This window comes from Taudactylus pleione, unplaced genomic scaffold, assembly GCF_031769625.1.
Source record: "Taudactylus pleione unplaced genomic scaffold, aTauple2 ptg000169l, whole genome shotgun sequence".
NCBI classification, from domain to species: domain Eukaryota; kingdom Metazoa; phylum Chordata; class Amphibia; order Anura; family Myobatrachidae; genus Taudactylus; species Taudactylus pleione.
In genome coordinates this window covers 134,867-154,419 of record NW_028284571.1, presented here as the reverse complement: position 1 = coordinate 154,419, position 19,553 = coordinate 134,867, and the positions used below count along the sequence as shown (strand labels likewise).

General features: G+C 48.2%; 1 protein-coding gene across 2 annotated transcripts in view; it reads left to right on the top strand.

Annotated features, from left to right (window-relative positions):
* Window positions 1-19,553, top strand: part of CORIN (corin, serine peptidase) — a 387,855-nt gene that overhangs the window by 293,416 nt on the left and 74,886 nt on the right. For both annotated transcript variants that reach the window (XM_088475236.1, XM_088475237.1), the window contains exons 14-16: window positions 7,577-7,690; window positions 7,774-7,884; window positions 14,399-14,528. In XM_088475236.1, coding sequence (XP_088331362.1) covers window positions 7,577-7,690; window positions 7,774-7,884; window positions 14,399-14,528 — 355 coding nt within the window. The remainder of the gene's footprint in view (window positions 1-7,576; window positions 7,691-7,773; window positions 7,885-14,398; window positions 14,529-19,553) is intronic.

Sequence of the window (19,553 nt, the reverse complement as noted above, 5' to 3'; positions counted from 1 at the left end):
CCGTAGGCTGAGTAGTCGCGTTTTGATGCCATCATGGCATCACAAAAATGAAATGGTGTCTTAGGACTTTACCAGTAGTGAAGGTTATTGGGCAAGCCTGGAGACAAGGACTTCATTTGTTGGCCTTTTCCAGATATAATAGTGACTGGATGTTTTTGTCCATTCAAAGTCTGTTTAACCTGGAATCCTCACTAAGAAGCTGCGTGTGCTCTGCCTTTCCAGCTGGGCAACACAAGGAGCAATGCACTGTTACTACAGCCTGACATATTCATTTTCCCCATGCACCTCAGATTTATCGGTTGATCTGGTCAGTCTTATAGGGCTGGGGGAATGACCTCTCCTTGTAGATATGACAGCACTGGTCTAGCAAGACGGCATTTCGAGATTGACATCTCCATTAATATTTTTATTTTTGCAATAAAGGTCCTTTTTACTTAAACTTGTCTGTGAGCCCTGCGGTGAGGATTTAGATTTAGAGTGCTGGTGAGATCGCCGATAACGGTATGCAGTCCGGAAGCCGGCGGAACTAATCCCGACAGCCGGCTTCCCGACTGTCATATCCCGCCAAGGGTCTAAAGACAGGCGTCGATATGCCGACGCCTGTCATTAGACATACGCCGGGAGCCCGATGCCCCGGCATCCCGATCGAAGGGACGCCGGGTGCCAAGCACAGATAGCCGGGGGGGAGGGTTAGGTTTAGGGCCCTGGGGGGGACTTAGGGTTAGGCACCCCCCAGGAGGTTAGGTTTAGGCTAGGGGAAGGGGGGATTAGCGTTAGGTACCCCCGGGGGGGACTTAGGGTTAGGCACCACCCCTGGTTTAGGCGGCAGGGAAGGGGGGGTTAGGTTTAGGTACTTAGAGGGGGGATTAGGGTTAGGCACACGGGGGGAGGTTAGGCACCCTAAAGGAGGGTTGGGGGGTAAAATTTGGTTAGTTAGTACTTATCTTTAGGACGATCGGGATTTCCTCCTCTGCCGGGATGCCGCTGTCGGGATTCCAACTGCCGGGCATGGGTCCGGCAGTAAATCATACCGATTCCCTGACAACACATGCCCTGTAGTGTATGCATTTATTACAGCGTTTTATATTCAAATCTGGGCTTGAAAGTCTGGAGCATCATGGGACTACGGGATCGTTTCTTCCTGTGTATGGGACCCTTATTTATTAACAGTTTTTCTACTTCAGGGTCCATAGGGGTCCACAGGGTGACCTTGGGGTATAGCTGGATCCTGGATCCTCGGGCACCACGGAGTTAAAGCTTTTAGCTGCTCCCAGGATGCACTTGGGTCCAACCTCCCCTATACCCCGCCCCCGAGCCACAGGCACCTCAGTTTAAGATGGTGCCCGGCCGGAGTCGGGTCACCCTGCGGGTGAGCAGCCCCCTAAAGCTTTTTTAACTTAGTTAAATTTATTTATTTTTTTGACTAGAGTTTTTTTCTCCAGAGTGGCAGCGAAGGGCTGTCTGTACAGACGCCCACGCTGCCGCTCCTTCTCCCTGCTGGCGCCGCGACGCCAGCACTGAACTGGGGATCGCGGCGGGGGAAGCCAGAGTCTGTACTAGCCGGACTCTGGCTTCCCCCGGGACTGCTGCCGGAAGACACCGGGGAGATCAGGTAAGCCGCGCACCGCTGATTGGCGGCGGTGCGCGGGTAATGCCTTTCATATGCAGTCCCATGCCCCCGGTCTAGGGGACAGACCGGGGGCGCTAGCGGTGGCGGCGGGCCCCCCCTCCATCGGAGGCATACCCCGCCAGACCACTAGACCACCAGGGTAATTAAGCGGCAAGCGGGATGCCGCAACCTTGGGGGTTAAATATGCTAGCCAGGGGAGGAAGCCTTCCCTGTCAGCGGCTCCTCCCCTCAGCTCAGCGCGCCTTTCAGCTCGGAGTCTGGCGTCGCTGAGCTGCAGCTACTCGGGCCACTCCTCCTCTGAGGTCTCCAGCGGCCATTTTCTTACTGGCAGCGTGGATACTCTCAGGGAGCACGCGGACCGGTCCCCCTGTGTACCTCTCCCCCGACAAGGACAGTGTACACAGCGCTATAGCCCTCCCAGACACTGAATCTGGGAGGTTGATTGTAGTGGAAAGGTGCAGTGAGTATATCTTCCTGCATGGTATGTGACTTTTGCTAGTGCTGCCTGTCTGTGTTTTTTTTCTACTTACTGTCAGCCTGTACCTATCCCTTTCCTTCTCCTACAAGCCCTACAGGTGTGCGGGGGAAGGGTGTTTCTACTGACCTCACCTATATAGATCACGTATTTGTGAGGTCCGTCACATACAGTTGTGTGCTACACGGTGCCATATTGTGGGCTGTTGTTCAGCACACTGGTGAGTGCGCACGTTTTCTTCCTAAGTCATGTCTGAGGAGGAGATTGAGCACTCCGGGGCTCCAGCATTGTTCTCCTGCAGGCGCTGTTCTGCAGGAGTGGATAGGGAGGATTTGTCACAGGACGGCCTGTGCGGACGGTGCCAGGCGGTCCCTGGTACGTCTAAACCTCCCATTTCGCAGGAGCCACCATGGGCGATGTTTTCCCAGGTGTTGGTGTCCATCGCGGACCGTCTGTCGGTCCCGACTGCCGCCCCTACTAGGGCGTTGCCCCAGCCTGCCATCCCCCATTCCCCGGGTGTCCCACAATTATTGCAGACTCCCCCGGGGTCTCAGCCTGTTGGTCCCTATGCGGGGTTGCCAATGTATATTCAGTCCACCCCTGTGGCACAGCCGGCTGTGGTGCCGTTTCAGGCTCCTGTGACAGCTCCTCCACCCTGGGTGGATGCGCTTTCCCACACTGTCCAAGATTTGGCGGCAGCATCTTCGGCTTTTCAGTCGATGTTGCGCAGTGACGTGCCCTCCAGGGCATCTAAAGGCTCAGTCATGGCACAGGCTGCGTATCTTTCGGATTCTGAGGGGTTCTCGGATGATGGTGAGGTACAGGATGACTCAGCCTCAGATGCCTCAGTCCAGGAGGTAGACACTAAGTCTTCCATCAATGTGCGGGCTCTGGTTAAGGCGGTGCGGGCTATTCTTCTGATTGAGGATGAGGCACCCGCTCCCAAGTCAAGGTATCCTAGTTTTAAAAAAGCTAAGGTTACTTCTACAGCGTTCCCCTTGTCTGATCAGTTGACTGATCACATGGCGGTGGCCTGGCAGACGCCCAGTAAGCGTTTCCTGCCACAGAAACGCTTGGCGTCCAATTATCCATTCCCGGAAGCGCATTGTAAGAAATGGGAAACTCCGCCTGCAGTCGATTCCCATGTAACACGCCTCATCAGGAGTGCTACTTTGCCATTGCCGTCTATATCCTCGCTGAAGGATCCTACGGACAGGAAGGTGGAGACTTGTCTAAAGTCTATTTATTCTCTCTCAGGGGCTGTAGCGCGGCCGTCCATGGCCATCTCCTGGGTGGCCAAGGCCATTGAATCTCCGGACGTCCAGAGGGCGTTGTTAGGACAGATGAGAGATGCCGCCTCCTACATTGGAGAAGCATCTTTGGATGCTAGCCTGTTGACCTCTAGGGTTTCGGCGGCAGCAGTGTCTGCTCGTAGATCCTTGTGGTTGCGGTCTTGGAGAGCAGACGCGGATTCAAAGAAAGGCTTGGAGGCCTTACCTTTTAATGGGGAATTACTATTTGGTCCGGACCTGGACAAAATAGTAGATACCCTGGCAAAATCCAAGTCAGCCTTCCTCCCTTCAGCTACTACACCTGCTAAGGTCCGGAGCTCGGCGTTTCGTTCCTTTCGGGTTCAGGGCAAGGCAAAGGGTCAGTCCTTCCCGAGGCAGTCCGCACCCAAGACCGCCTCAAAGCCAAAGAAGCAAGCCTGGAGTGCTAGGCGCCCTTCTTCCAAGCCAGAAGATAAGCCTTCTGCGTGATGGGACGGGCCTCCCTCTGGGGGACCCCAGAGTGGGAGGCCGACTTCTTCAATTCACCCAGTGCTGGCACAATACCACCACGGATGCCTGGGTGCGAGAAGTGGTCTCCCAGGGGTACGCCCTGTCTTTTCGGCACAGGCCGCCTTGCCAGTTTTTTTTGCACAAGTCCTTCTCAGGACAAAACCAAGGCCTTGCAGGTTCAGGAAGCCATAGAGGCCTTGCTGACGGCGGGGGTCATTATACCCGTACCACAGTCTCAACGTGGGATGGGGTATTACTCTACGCTGTTTCTGGTGCAGAAACCCAATGGCTCTCATCGCCCCATCCTCAATTTGAAGTCCCTGAACAGGTTTCTCAGGGTTCCCAAATTCAGGATGGAAACTTTGCGTTCCATCATACTGGCGATGGAACCGGGGGATTATATGGTCTCCCTGGATATCCAGGACGCCTACCTCCATGTGCCTATAGCAACATCGCACCAACGGTTTCTGCGGTTTGCTATTCTCCACAACCACTACCAATTCAGGGCTCTACCCTTTGGTCTCTCCACGGCACCAAGGGTATTTACCAAGGTGATGGCGGTCATGGCGGCTCACCTTCGGAGCCAGGGGATACGGTTGCTACCGTATCTAGACGACCTCCTCTTGCTGGCAAGCTCCCCGGAGGTACTGATCCAGCATCTCCACCTGACGGTCGCTTGTCTACAGGCGCACGGCTGGTTGATCAACTGGAAGAAATCCTCCCTCATCCCATCACAACGGATGGTTCATTTGGGGGCCCTGCTGGACTCTCGTCAGCTGCGGATTCACAGTTGTCTGAGCAGTGGCAGAGTGTCGGTGCACTCAGCGATGAGAGTTTTGGGGTCCATGGTGTCGGCATTCGACATGGTGGAGTTTGCCCAGTTCCATTCCAGGCCCCTGCAGGGGATGATTCTTTCAGAATGGAACGGATTGCCACACAGGATCCGCTCTCAGATGCTGGTGTTGTCCTCGGAGGTGCGTCTGTCCCTAGCCTGGTGGCTGCAGACAGCGCATCTCCTGGAGGGGCGCCCCTTTTGGATCCCGGAATGGGTTCTGCTCACGACAGATGCCAGTCTCCGGGGTTGGGGGGCGGTGACAGGCTCCTTGTCACTTCAGGGTCGTTGGTCGGCGGGGGAAGCAATTCTTCCCATCAACATCCTGGAACTGCGGGCAGTATACAGAGCCCTGCAGTCGTCCGGCACCGCTCTTCACGGAAGGGCCGTTCAGGTGCAGTCAGACAACGCCACCACGGTGGCGTACATCAATCACCAGGGAGGGACTCGCAGTCGAGCTGCGATGTCGGAGGTGTCCCGCGTCCTGGCTTGGGCGGAGCGCTATCTTCCAGCTCTCTCGACAGTTTTCATCCCAGGAGTCCTCAATTGGGAGGCAGACTTCCTCAGCCGTTACGATGTGCATCCCGGGGAATGGACAAGTGGGGGCTGCCAGAGCTGGACCTGATGGCGTCCCGTTACAATCACAAGCTGCCTGTGTACGGGTCAAGGACAAGGGACGCAGGCGCAAGTCTGATAGACGCGCTGTCGGTGAAATGGCTGTTTCAACTGGCTTACTTGTTCCCTCCGATATCTCTGCTGCCTCGGGTCCTGCGCAAGTTCAAACAGGACGGAGGCACACTGATCCTGGTGGCCCCAGCGTGGCCCAGAAGGCCGTGGTACTCCGATCTGCGGAGCCTGTCCATCGACGCTCCGTACCTCCTACCTCAACGGCGGGACCTGTTGTCTCAGGGGCCCTGTCTTCACCCGGATCTGGGTCGACTATCTTTGACGGCGTGGCTCTTGAGACAGCCGTCCTGAGGTCTCGGGGCTTTTCTAGCTCCGTTATTACCACCATGCTGAGGGCGCGCAAGCCTGCTTCCGCGAGGATCTATCACAGAGTGTGGCACACTTACTTTCAGTGGTGCGAGGCCAGAAACTATGATCCCCAGGTGTTCCGAGTTTCGCGTATTCTGGCTTTCCTTCAGTCCGGTTTGGACTTAGGATTACGTCTTTCTTCACTGAAGGTACACGTGTCTGGTCTGTCGGTGTGGTTCCAGCGCAGGATCGCTGCTATGCCGGACGTACATACCTTTTTCCAGGGTGTTTTGAGAATCCAGCCTCCCTTTGTGCCACCTGTGGCCCCGTGGGATTTGGCGGTGGTTCTTAGGGCCTTACAGGGTCCTCCTTTTGAGCCCTTGGAGTCAGTGGAGCTCAAGTGGCTGACTTTTAAAACTGTTTTCCTCTTGGCAATTGCTTCTGCCAGGAGGGTTTCAGATTTGGGGGCGCTTTCTTGTCGTCCCCCTTTTCTGATTTTTCATCAGGACAGAGCGGTGCTTCGCACTCGTCCTGATTTCCTGCCTAAGGTGGTTTCCAGGTTCCACATTAATCAGGAAATTGTTGTACCAGCCTTTCAGTCACCTGGGGAGACTTCCTTAGACGTTGTAAGGGCACTCCAGGTTTATGTGGACCGGACTAGTTCTGTGAGGAAGTCGGATTCTTTGTTTATCCTCTTTGGTTTTCACAAGAGGGGTTGGCCTGCCAACAAACAGACTCTAGCCCGTTGGCTTCGTTCTGTTATTATTGAGGCTTATATGCAGGAGGGTTTACCTGTTCCAGCCTCTGTTAAGGCTCATTCCATTCGGTCCGTGGGCCCTTCTTGGGCTGCTAGCCGTGGCGCCTCTGCTGTTCAGCTCTGTAAGGCGGCCACCTGGTCTTCCATTCAGACCTTTTTGAGGTTCTATGCGTTTGACACCTTTGCCTCTCAGGATGCATCCTTTGGGCGCCGGGTTCTCCTATCAGCACAGGAGCGTCCCCGCCCTTAGTTGGACTGCTTTGGGACATCCCCAAGGTCACCCTGTGGACCCCTATGGACCCTGAAGTAGAAAACAAGAGATATGGTAAGAACTTACCTTTGTTATCTCTGTTTCTACGAAGTCCATAGGGTCCACAGGGCACCCGCCCTGACGCACCTGGCTTCATATGGGCTCTGTGACTGGTCACCGGTTTTCCGTCTCCCATTTCTGTGAGTATGGTTCTTGCGTGTTCCAGTCTTCCTTCTCTCTGTTTCGTCTCCTCCTCCGGCCTGGGCTGCTTACCAACTGAGGTGCCTGTGGCTCGGGGGCGGGGTATAGGGGAGGTTGGACCCAAGTGCATCCTGGGAGCAGCTAAAAGCTTTAACTCCGTGGTGCCCGAGGATCCAGGATCCAGCTATACCCCAAGGTCACCCTGTGGACCCTATGGACTTCGTAGAAACAGAGATAACAAAGGTAAGTTCTTACCATATCTCTTGTTATTATATAGCGCAGCATATTCCGTTGCGCTTTACAATTGGAAACATTAATAGAACAAAACTGGGTAATATTAGACAGATATATAGGTAGGAAGGCCCTGCTTGCAAGCTTACAATTGCATTTCTGTTAATGACATGAGAGGGGTACATTCCATAATGTAAAACTTTATTGTTACTCTTTATCCACTGCAGTTTATCTTTAATGACTTGCTTTTTTTGTCTAACTAATTTAAACTTAACATATTTTTAGATTCAGGGCAACGTTCTTCATGATGGATTATATACAGTAAATGATTTTGGAAGGGATTGAATCACTTCCATTTTAAGTATTTACACAGTGGGATACATAACAGTTATTACAATGTTATTGAGTAAGCTTTGATACTACATGCTGTTTTCACTTTGGAAGGTTGTGCAGAGCGAGGACTGTGGGAATGTCCGGGACACAAGATGTGTATAAAACATTCCATGATCTGCGATGGATTTCCAGATTGCCCTGAACAGTTAGAGGAGAGAAATTGTTGTAAGTTTTTTTAAAGATTTTTACTCAAAGCCTAAATTCTGCCACCTGCAAAGTGATTTAAACTCTTTATATTAATCCCATAGCTTCCTGTGCATATCATGAGCTTAAATGTGCAAACCACGAGTGTGTGTCACATGATCGATGGTGCGATGGTCATGTGGATTGTGCAGACAGCTCCGATGAGTGGACCTGTGGTAAGTTGGAAAGGGTTGGGTTACATTCAATGATAATGTCACAGTTTCTGAGTGCCTGTATTTTTAAACATCAAGCATGTTACAGGTTAAACCAGCTTGGTTTAGCCTTTAACATGCTTACTGCTTTAAAAATACAGGCATACTTGCATGTATTCCCACAGCAGTGCCGGCTCGCAGTCTATATCATTTAGCCCTTTGTCTGCAGATGAGATTCTCCTCAGATACTGTCCCTCAGATAATGACTGAGGTCTGTATTACTAATTGTTCGAGGGTCGTCCTAGGAGTGGGATACCTGGGTAGACTACCGATTCCACTCAGGGCGTGTTGCCAGTTGATCAAAGACTCCAAACTGCAGTCCAGTCAGGGGGCTGCATTGGAGCAGGTTTCAGGCCGTGCTTGGCCTGTGTGCTGTAGTATGGACACCCCTAGTGTAAACAGAAGTGACCTTTAACAAAGTGTTTTGCCCACTTAATTTATCAGACATGAATTTAAGGCAAAGCCAATAATCACTGTGGAATATTTCACATTTAAGCATATACAGTAAGATCTGCTACCAAATCCTAGAATTTTACTATAAATAATTGCTCCTTTATTTCCTGCCGACAGGCTGACAGAGATGTCGGCCCCTGCTGCATCCCGCTGTATGGCATCATCAGTCACATAGTCAGGTTGAGCTGCATGTAGGGACAACCTGATGATGTGGGTGACGATCCCATGGGAGCGCGCAACAGCCGACATAGTGGGTACACACTACATGATTTGGACGATGTGTTGTTCCGATCCCTCGGAATTGGGCATATCGTCCGAGGAATCATATAGTGTGTACCAGGCTTTAGGGAGGCTACAATTGCCTAGCTACTGCTACTGCTTAACAAAGAATAAATTATAGATGATTTGGCATTGTAGATGATGATATAATTTTGGTGCACTGCATACAGGGCCGGATTAAGGTCTGTGGGGGCCTCTATAAATAAAATGATCAAAGTAAATTTTATATATATATATATATATATATATATATATCACATTAAAGTATTAAACACATATATGTTGGTGAGTGTGTGTATATATATTACAACGGGTAAAATAAGTATTGAACATATTAACATTTTTCTCAGTAAATATATTTTTAATGGGGTTATTGTAATGAAAATTTCACCAAATGTCAGCAACAACCCATGCAATCTACACATGCAAAGAAATCAAACCATAAATGTCCAGTAATTAAGTTATGTGTAATAATGTGAAATGACACAGGGAAGATGTATTGAACACATGAAGAAAGGCAGGTGCAAAAAGGCATGGAAAGCCAAGACACCATGTGAAATCTATCAGTACTTAGAAAGCAATCCTGCCCCTTGTCAGTGCAAATTAATATAAATTGGTTCAGTCCCAACTGATGGCCTATAAAAATGTGTCTCATTACCAAGGTGTCACACAAGAAACATGTCATGATGGGTAAAAGCAAAGAGCTCTCTCAAGACCTTCACAACCTTATTGTTGCAAAACATACTGATGGCATTGGTTACAGAAAGATTTCTAAACTTCTCAATGTTTCAGTGAGCATTGTTGGGGCCATAATCCAGAAGTGGAAAGAACATCATTTCACCATAAACCGGCCATGACCAGGTGCTCCTCACAAGATTTCTGACAGGAGTGAAGAGAATTATAAGAAGAGTTGTCCAAGAGCCAAGGACCACTTGTGGAGAGCTTCAGAAAGACCTGGAACTAGCAGGTACAATTGTTTCAAAGAAAACAATAAGTAATGCACTCAACCACCGTGGCCTGTATGCACGCTCACCACGCAAGACTCCATTGCTGAAGTAAAAGCATGTGGAAGCTTGTTTAAAATTTGCTGCACAACATTTGGACAAGCCTGTGAAATACTGGGAAAATATAGTCTGGTCAGATGAGACCAAAATGTACCTCTTTGGCTGCCATAATACACACCATGTTTGGAGGAGAAATGGCACTGCACATCACCCCAAAAACACCATATCAACAGTGAAGTATGGAGGTGCGGACATCATGGTGTGGGGCTGTTTTTCAGCATATGGTACTGGTATACTTAATATAATTGAAGGAAGAATGAATGGAAAAATGTACCGAGGCATTCTTGATAAAAATCTGCTGCCATCTACCGGGCTTGCTGAAGATGAAACGAGGGTGGACATTTAAGCAAGACAATGATCCAAAACACAGCCAAGGACACTCTCAATTGGTTTCAGAGAAAGAAAATAAAGCTTCTAGAATGGCCCAGCCAATCACCTGGTGCTAAGTTTGACCCCATTGCTGTGCCTGAGCGCTGGAGTCACCATCCACCAGCGTTAAAAAACAGTTTGCCTATTTCCCAATACCTCAGAGTACTACGTAATAATACAGATGTGAACAACACAAACACGCAAATATTAGAGATGACGGCAAGACTCCAGGAAAGAGGATACTCAAAATCCCTTTTGGACAAATGTCTGAACAAAGCCAAGCAAAAGATGACTAATCCTACACATAGATCAGTAAAAGATGGGAGACTTACCTATGTGACTGAATACAACAACACCACTGCACAGATAGAAAAAGCGGTCAAACGCCATTGGCCCATCATTAAAACAGATTTGACGTTACCATTTCGTGATACACAAGCACCAATGATGGCCTATAAGAGAGGACCCAATCTCAAGCAACTCCTATTACGACCAACACTTAATCCAGAAGCGGGAGAATCGGTCATCCAGATAATGCGGAAAAAACCAGGGAGCTACCGATGTGGGGGCTGCACCACATGCAGCTCCATGATCACAGGTCCCACTGTGGCCCACCCACACACAGGGAAAGCAATTAAAATTAAGTGGAAACTACATTGCAGAATGGACCACCTGATCTATGTACTAATATGCCCATGTGGCCTATACTATGTGGGACTGACCTCAAGGATCTTTAGAGAAAGGATGGCGAACCACAGAGCATCCATCAGAGCAGCAATATCTACAGGCCAATCAGATAAACCAGTTGCACGCCACTTCCTCCAGAGAGGACATCAAGTATCATCACTTAAGTGCAAACTCATAGACTGGGTACCACCACCTGAATTTGGAGGCAATAGAATATCTAGCTTAAAGAAAAAAGAAAGTCTGTGGATCCACAAAATGGACACTGTAGCCCCTCGTGGACTAAACAAGTACTGCCCACTCAACATATTCCTCTAAGTACTTATACAATTGTATACAATATTCTTTTAATGTCTAATATGTATGTATCACACGACAGTACTTATCTATATCCATGCGTTTGAAGTCTATCACTAGAGCCTATACTGGTCACAGGTCCTCATTTCATATATATTGAACATATGGTAATATATGTGCCTTTTATGTTTAAACATTTATACTTATATGTCACTGATTTCCTAACACCATTTACACCACTACTTTACATAGTGTTATATTCTATAGACTTGGACAGAGCGAGACCCTTGAAGGCATGCCACACTTCCGGTGGACATGTAACTATGCCCCACTTCCTGCAGAAAGGTGATATGCCCCACTTCCGGTTATCAGGACTATATGCCCCACTTCCGGTCGCGAGGAGTACCTACACGCATCCAGTAGGAAGCCTCCTATTGCGTCACATCAAGGGCCACCTACACGCATATATCAACTCGCACCCTATGCCCAAGTTCCCAAACAACTGCTCAGTTAGCCCACTACGGAGAGCGCGTGCACTTCCGGTTTCGGACATGCACGAGTGACGCACTTCCGGTAGGCGGGTATATAGACAGCCAGCAGAGCCCCATACTCACCCATCAGCAGCACTGCATACTTCTACTGAGAGACACTATGAGCAGGTAAGATAAAGTTTCAGCTACAGCTGCGCATCCAGTTGGTCAGCTGTCAGTTTATTACCAGTAACGACCTTATGCCATTACATAGACTTAGTCACCACACCAACTGTATTTCCAGTTGCCAATTATAGCATAACATCATCCATGTATACAAGCAAGCCACGATCTCAATGCAATTTAGCCAGATATTCATTTATCAGCACAGCCACTCACCATAAATCTACTAGTAACAATTGGCATGTGGGGCAATAACACAGTGAATGTTGATATGCATATAACATACTATAGTTACGCACTAACATAGATCATTGACTATGCACTGTTTCTGAGCACAATGACCTGTAGATGTTGAAATTAATATTACGTAACAGAGAGGACCTGTTAGACCATTCAGCTGATGTTACTGTATTTACTTATACTTTAGTTAACTAAAAACCTTGATGTTAATAATACTGATGCCGTGATAAAGGTTCAGTTAGAACCGAAATGTCGGCAAATTAATCTGGTATGCATAATAAAGCTGATTAATATTGCAACTACAAAATAAAGTCTGGAGAGTGTTTCCGCATCGTCGGGAGATGATTGCATAAGTACTATATATATGGGAAGCTGATTAAGCAACCCTGGATAGCACCCCAGTGAAAAGGACCAATTGGAGTGAGAGTGCCGGACAACTGTGTGTATATATATATATATATATATATACGGTTGAGTCTCCCATATCCAAATATTCCGAGATACGGAATATTCCGAAATACTGAGATAATGAAACCTTTGATTTTTGAAGACTCAATGTGCACAAACTTTGTCTAAGGCACAAATTATAAAAAATATTGTATAAAATTACCTACAGGCCGTGTGTATAAGGTGTATATGAAACATAAATGAATTTCATTTCTGTACACAAACTTTGTGAACCACAATATTATTGAATATATTGTATAAAATTACCTGCAGGCTGTGTGTATAAGGTGTATATAACACATAAATGCATTCTGTGTGTATATTTGGGTCCTATTCCCAAGATATTTCATTATGGTATGCAAATATTCCAAAATACGGAATATCCCGTTATCCAAAATACCCCTGGTCCCAAGCATTTTGTATATGGGAGACTCAACCTGTATATAAAATACACCACAACCCGGCACTCAGGGCCCTTCACGGGTTCGCTTGCTCTGGTGCCCTCCTTAGGATGGTGGGGTCTTTGGATTGATATAGTTCTTGGATTGTGAGTATGTGATAGGGATTTGCTTAGACAAGTAAATATATATATCCACATTGTTTCAACAAAGGTTCACTGAGGACGAAGAGTTGGTTGGTGGTAACAATTTTTTTCACCTTCACTTTTGTTGTATTTGAATTACTTCGCTGACCTTATTTTAAGGACCTATTAAAAGTTATATTTAATATTGTTTGACAATAGGAAGTATCACTAGTACTAAATTTAAAAATGAATAACTGATAACATTTTGAGGGAAGATTAATATCTTGTCTGTGAGTGCCCCGTTATAGGAATACCTTTCCCTTTTTTCTTTCATATGTCTATTTTTATTCCTGGGTGCTCCTCCCCACTTTGAGATGAATATTTATCAATACCTAATTGAATGGGTATAGGACAATTTATCACTATAATCTTGGTCTGTGCGGATTGGTTTTTCTAACATTGAATTGAAGGAAATAAAAACAAAATGTTGGTGATTTATGAATTAGCAGATATTTTTTATGCAGATGAACAACAATTATATTTATAAAAAAAAGCAGAAGTCTTATTTAAAGTTATTTTGGCTTGATGTGATTGTTAATGGTGGAGATGCCTCCAGAATAATATATAAGTATAATACCCAGTACTTAAACCCTGGGAGCACACATGTTGTAACGAGCCTCTGTGCGTATTAATGTCCTTGTTTAACAAGAGCTCACCCATAGTTGGCATGCAAAGTCAGCTCCAGCTGCTGTGTGTCCTACTATATAAGCGGGTCCGTGTGCTTTGCTGGCCAGTATATGTGACCACTGCTGACGCCTGGTGTGTTCACCTGTGTGGTGCTCACTGACTACTAGCGTCTCTGGTCAGCTGCAGGCACAAGTCGTCTCTCCACCAGAAGGCTGCAATATCTGACAGGTGGGTGTTCCAATAAGAACACTACTGTGGCTGCTAGTCCCGGTGTATCAGGGTCTGCACGTGCTGGAGGGATCACCAAAGAACAGAGCAACTACGCGTTTCGGTCACCTCTGTGACCCTTTTCAAGTTAACTAACCCTTCTAGTTGCGCTATGCCGTGCGACTTTTCATGGAACTTTTTACCTTCAAATGTGTCTTATTCGCACAGTGATGGGAATAGGACTCACAAGCAGCTTCTGCTGATTAAAATGATATGCAGCATGCCTATATTCTGTGTGCAACTGCGGGTGTATCTGCATGTGGCATTACCGAATCATACTGTTCTCACGCATTATGTGTAAGACGACTTGTAGCGCACAGAAGATAGATATATGTGGACACATCTGTATATATTTCACTCTGAAAAGAAATCTATGGTAGTTACAGCATACTGTACTTGCTCTGTTCATAGACTGAAAGCCGTTACAATGAAATTATATTGATTTAGATAATTATGGGAATTGTTGGCTTTTTCGGCTAAGTTAATAGAATTGACTTTTTAATCTTGTTTTCCAGTCTCTGTCTCTAACAATGCGAGTTCTGTGACATCCCTGATCATTCATAGATCAGCATCCGATTATCACGTTTGTGCTGATGAATGGGAGGAAGAGTTGTCTCAATGGGTCTGCAAGCAAATCGGTTTAGGGTAAGGTCAGTAGTTTGTAGTAATAATAAATACTATTTGCTGTAAGATAATTATTAGTTTTAATGATCCTTCAGCATGTTTATAATTCATGTAAATGGAGTCCACATTTTAGGTATGGATGGTGATGGCTTGTTTAAACATGACTTAGTTGGCTGTTGCTTCCTATCCATTCATCAAGGCATTATTAATGCTATTGTAGGGGTTGGGTATGAAATTCCGACAGCTCAATAGCCGCTGGGATGAAATGCCGAAACCGGAAGCACCACAGAGGAGAGTCCCAGTGGCGGGCTGGGCCGGGGGGCAGGGTGTCATGTGCCCCCTGGGCCGCAGCGTCATGCGGGCCGTGGGCAGTCTGTGTCACTGTGACACAGACTGCACCGCGTGTGTAGCGCTGACCGGACGGAGTTTGGTCAGCGCTACACAAGTGACAAACACACAGGCGCCGGCTTCGGCAGCTGTGTGTTTGTTTTGATCAGCAGCCAATGAGAGTCTGTCAGACTCTCATTAGCTGCTACTGCGCCCACTGCAGGAGCCACTCCATCTTCCGGCTCCCGCAGTGGGCAATGGGAGAGGCGTCATAACGTTATATTACATCTCTCCCATAATGCAGAGCGGCCCGGCCCTGGAAGGACAGACGGAGGAGTGGATGGCGACGGCGGGAGCTGGGATTCAGGTAAGTGTTATTTTTTTTTCCCACTGTGTGTGTCTACTGGGGGGGGGAGGCTGGCACTACAAGGGGGGAGACCACTACTGGGGGCACCACAAGGGGGTAACCACTGCTGGAGGCACTGCAAGGGGGGGACTACTACTAATGGGGGCACTACAAGAGGGAGGGACTACTACTGGGGGCACTACAAGAGGGGGGCACTACAAGGGGGGACCACTACTGGGGATTATAACTGGGGGCACTTCAAGGGGGGGACTACAACTGGGGGGACTACTACTGGGGGCACTACAAGGGGGGGCTACTACTACAAGGGGGGAACTACTACTACTATGGGCACTACAAGGGGAGGGGACAACTACTAGGGGCACTGAATAGGGGGAGGGGACTACTACTAGGGTCACTGCATAGGGGGGAGGGGACTACTACTAGGGGCACTACATAGGGGGGAGGGGACTACCACTGGGGGAACTGCATCGAGGGACCACTGCTGGGGGCTCTATAAAAAGGGCAATACTGGGGGTACTGCATAGGGGGGAGATTACAACTGGGGCCACTATTTAAGGGGCACTGCATAAGGGTTACCACTATTGGGGGCACTGCATGGGGTGTGGACTGCTACTGGGGGCACTATATAAGGAGCACTGCATAGGGGGTACCACTACTGGGGGCACTATATAAGGGGCTTACTACTGGGGGCACAAGGGTCACTGCACAGGGGGGACCACTACTGGGGGCACTGTATAAGGGGCACTGCATAGGGGGGATCACTACTGGGGGCACTACTGGAGGCCTGCATAAGGGGGTCCTCTCCTGGGGCACAGGGGGGCACTGCATATGGGCACCACGACGGGGCTGTCCCTAATCTTTATTTCTACTTCACATTAATCCCATATGGCCAGCCTCCTCCCTGGAACACTTGAGGGGGGGGGGGGGGTGCCGTAGCACGCACGTTCTTCGGGGTCCCTGGCTACACGCTACTCCCCTGCCAGGGCCGCCTGCATGCATTTGTCCCCCAGGCTAAAAGTTGCCAGCCAGCCCCTGGTCCAGACGAAACAGTTAAGTCCCCTAACCCTACCCTTCTCCCCCCCTAACCCTAATCCTCCCTTAGGGGTCCCTAACATTAAAACTGGGGTGGTGCCTAACCCTAAGTCTCTCCACCCGCACCCTAAACCTAACTCTCCCGGGGGGTGCCTAACCCTAAACTGCCCCCGGGGCGCCTAACCAATTCCCCCTTCCCCTAGCTTAACCCTAACCATTTCTGGGGGATGCCTAACCCTAAGCCCCCCTGTGGGTGTCCAAACATAACCCCCCCCACCCTACGGCTTAGTGCTAAGGATGGCCGGACTTTCCTCGATCGGTCAGGAGTCGATATTTCGACACCTATCTTAAGTCCCTTGTCGGGCTTCTGCTGTCAGGATATAAACCGGTGGCATTTAGTCCACCGGTCTATAAACTACATCCCTCTTGAAGCTACTTTAAGCTTTACACTGTATTACATACACTTTAGGATGTACTCTGTATTAAGAATAGGGCAATACATGTTAAGCTGACCAATTCACATCAAAGTCTTCCCCTTTTGACCAGTTCTACACTAAATATAAACTTGGATTCAAGCTGAATCTTAACATGATCATTGCTTTGATTTTAACTAGGTTGTTTTTCCTGCACACTGTGTTTAAAGGAAAGTACTCCCAAAGCAGTAACTAGACACCCAGGGAATCTCCTGACACAATGGAGCTACAACCAGGGCCGTCTTAACAACATTGTAGGCCCTGGGCAAAGCAATGCACTGGGGGCCCCTACTCACCCATTCACGGGAATACAGAATGGTCAATAAATTTAAACTATTCGATTTATTGGTACTTTCAACAAATTCAATGTTTAAACATAAAAAAACATGATGTAAATTGAAGATTATGGATGCCACATCCCTCTTCTCTTCTCCAGATCGCAGTGCAATCTCTGCTCATCACTGCGGCTGTGATTAAAGTACGGGGGCCTCCTGAGAGAGGGGGGCCCGGGGGATCATGCCCCCTGTACCCCCACCTCCTAATTCTGGCTCTGTATCTGCAGGCTGTCAGGCAGGTAGAGAATGCTAAAGACAAGAAAGGTATAGGAATATAAGAAGCACTGCTAATTGGAGACTAAACACCCCAATCGTGTTCAATTAATTTAATATTACTTACACATATGGCCATAAATAAAACACAATAAAAAATCACAATAAAAATTCATCAATGAATAAAATAATTAAAGAACAAATGTAATGTCAGGTTTTAAACTGAGCGTATTAATTAAAGTAAAAATTAATTAATTAAAGTAAAAACGAAAAAAAAATCTGCAAGCTGTCGTGACTTTCACAGAGGTTTTGATCCATTCTGTCTGAGGAAGCCGCTGAGGTATACCAGAAGGCGGGGAAACGTGTTACACAGATTTTTCTGCTCCACACATCCATGTAAACAAACAGAGCGCTCTGTTGGTTCAGCATATTGTGAGTGATCGCATTGAGAACTTTAGTGAGTATTGAGTATCACACACTGGGTCGATATAAGACTTCTGCTAAAATATCCTTAAGTGTAAAGGCTAGTGCATGGATAATAGAGACACTGGGCCTGATTCAGAGCCGGACGCTCTGACAAGAGCGCTCGCTCTGAATCAGGGCCCTCCTACCTAAAATTGGAGCGGCCTCCTGGCCGCTCGCATAGCTGTGGGTGACCACCCACAGCTTATGCGAGCGGCCAAAAAGATGGTCGCGATGGTCAAGACCATCGCGACCATCTGGCTTGCGACGAGACCCTGCGGTAGGGTCTCGCTGCCGCAAGCCCAGGAGTGCTTTTGGCTCTATCAGAGCCAAAAGCACTCCCACTGACATCACTAGTGATGTCAGTGGGGTCGGCCCCAGATGGTAGGCGTTCCCATGGGAACGCCTCCGTCTGGGCAGCAACGCCCCCGGCACGCCCACCAAAGGGGGCGAGCTGTCACTCTCCATCGACAGCACGCCCCCTTTGGTGCAAGGCCCATAGCGACGGCTTGGCCGTCGCTATGCGGGTCTCGCGTAGGCGCACGACGGAGCTCTCTCCGTCGTGCGCATGCGCACTAGGACACCATCGACCCGCTTGCGAGCGCTCAGCGCTCGCGAGCGGGTCTGAATCAGGCCCTCTGTTACCTACCAAGCACCTATACCCCATTTAAAATATAATGGGAAGATTTGCCCGTTTTCATGAGAGGCTTCTATAATATAAAACGTACTGTGATATATTAGCCTGTGAATTTATATGTGCCTATGATTAGTTCCTTTCATTCAGTACAGAACTAAAAGTATTGTTTAGATCAATACTAAACGATTATGGATTAAAAACAGAATGTGACCCTACCAGCAGGGGCATTTCTAGAGAGGAGGGGGCCCGTGTGCAGTCTCCGAGTCGGGCCCCCTCCTCTCTGTCCGGCGGCCAGCAGCGCACTGAGCTATGCGCGGCCAGTGCCGGAGTTATAGACTCTGGGCACTAGAGTGCGCCCAGAGTCTATAGAGTATACACAGGTCACCAGGAAAATGGCCACGGCGGGCGTTTTCCCTGTACTGCGCATGTGCAAACGATGACAAAATGGCCGCGGTGGCCATTCTCCAGTCGTTTTTACAGCGCTGAACCCCCGCATTGACGTGGGACTCCGGAGAGGTAAGTAATACTATGGGTGCAGGGTGTGCAGCGCGGGGCCTCCTGGCCCCACACACCCTGCACCCATTATAGATACGCCCCTGCCTACAAGTGTGGGATAATTATAATACAGAGAACTGTCTAAAGGAGTGTAGAATAGGTTAACATTGGATCAAAACCTTTGTGAAAGTTCCTTCGTTTTTACTTTAAATAATACGCTCAGTTTAAAACCTGACATTACATTTGTTCTTAAATTATTATATTCATTGATGTATTTTTATTGTGATTTTTTATTGTGTTTTATTTATGGCCATATGTGTATGTAATATTAAATTCATTGAACACGACTGAGGTGTTTAGTCTCCAATTAGCAGCGCTTCTTATATTCCTATACCTTCCTTGTCTTTAGTTTATTATGTGTGGCAGTTACCTCTATTAAGAAGCTGCAGCACTTATTGGACAGATAGATACATATCTGCATTGGTTTCCACATTGTGAGTAGGCACCAGGAGGTGTATGTGTTTTTGTGTTTTCAGGTAGAGAATGCTGTCTGGTCACTCTGATTATGTGTCTGCCTCTCAGCCGGCTGCCCTATGCATGGAGCGAGCAGCCGCATACTCCATATAGATGTCCCCTGTCCCAGCCTGCCCCTGTTTGAAGCCCCCTAAAATTGTGAGGCCCTGGGCAGCTGACCTTTGTGCCTAT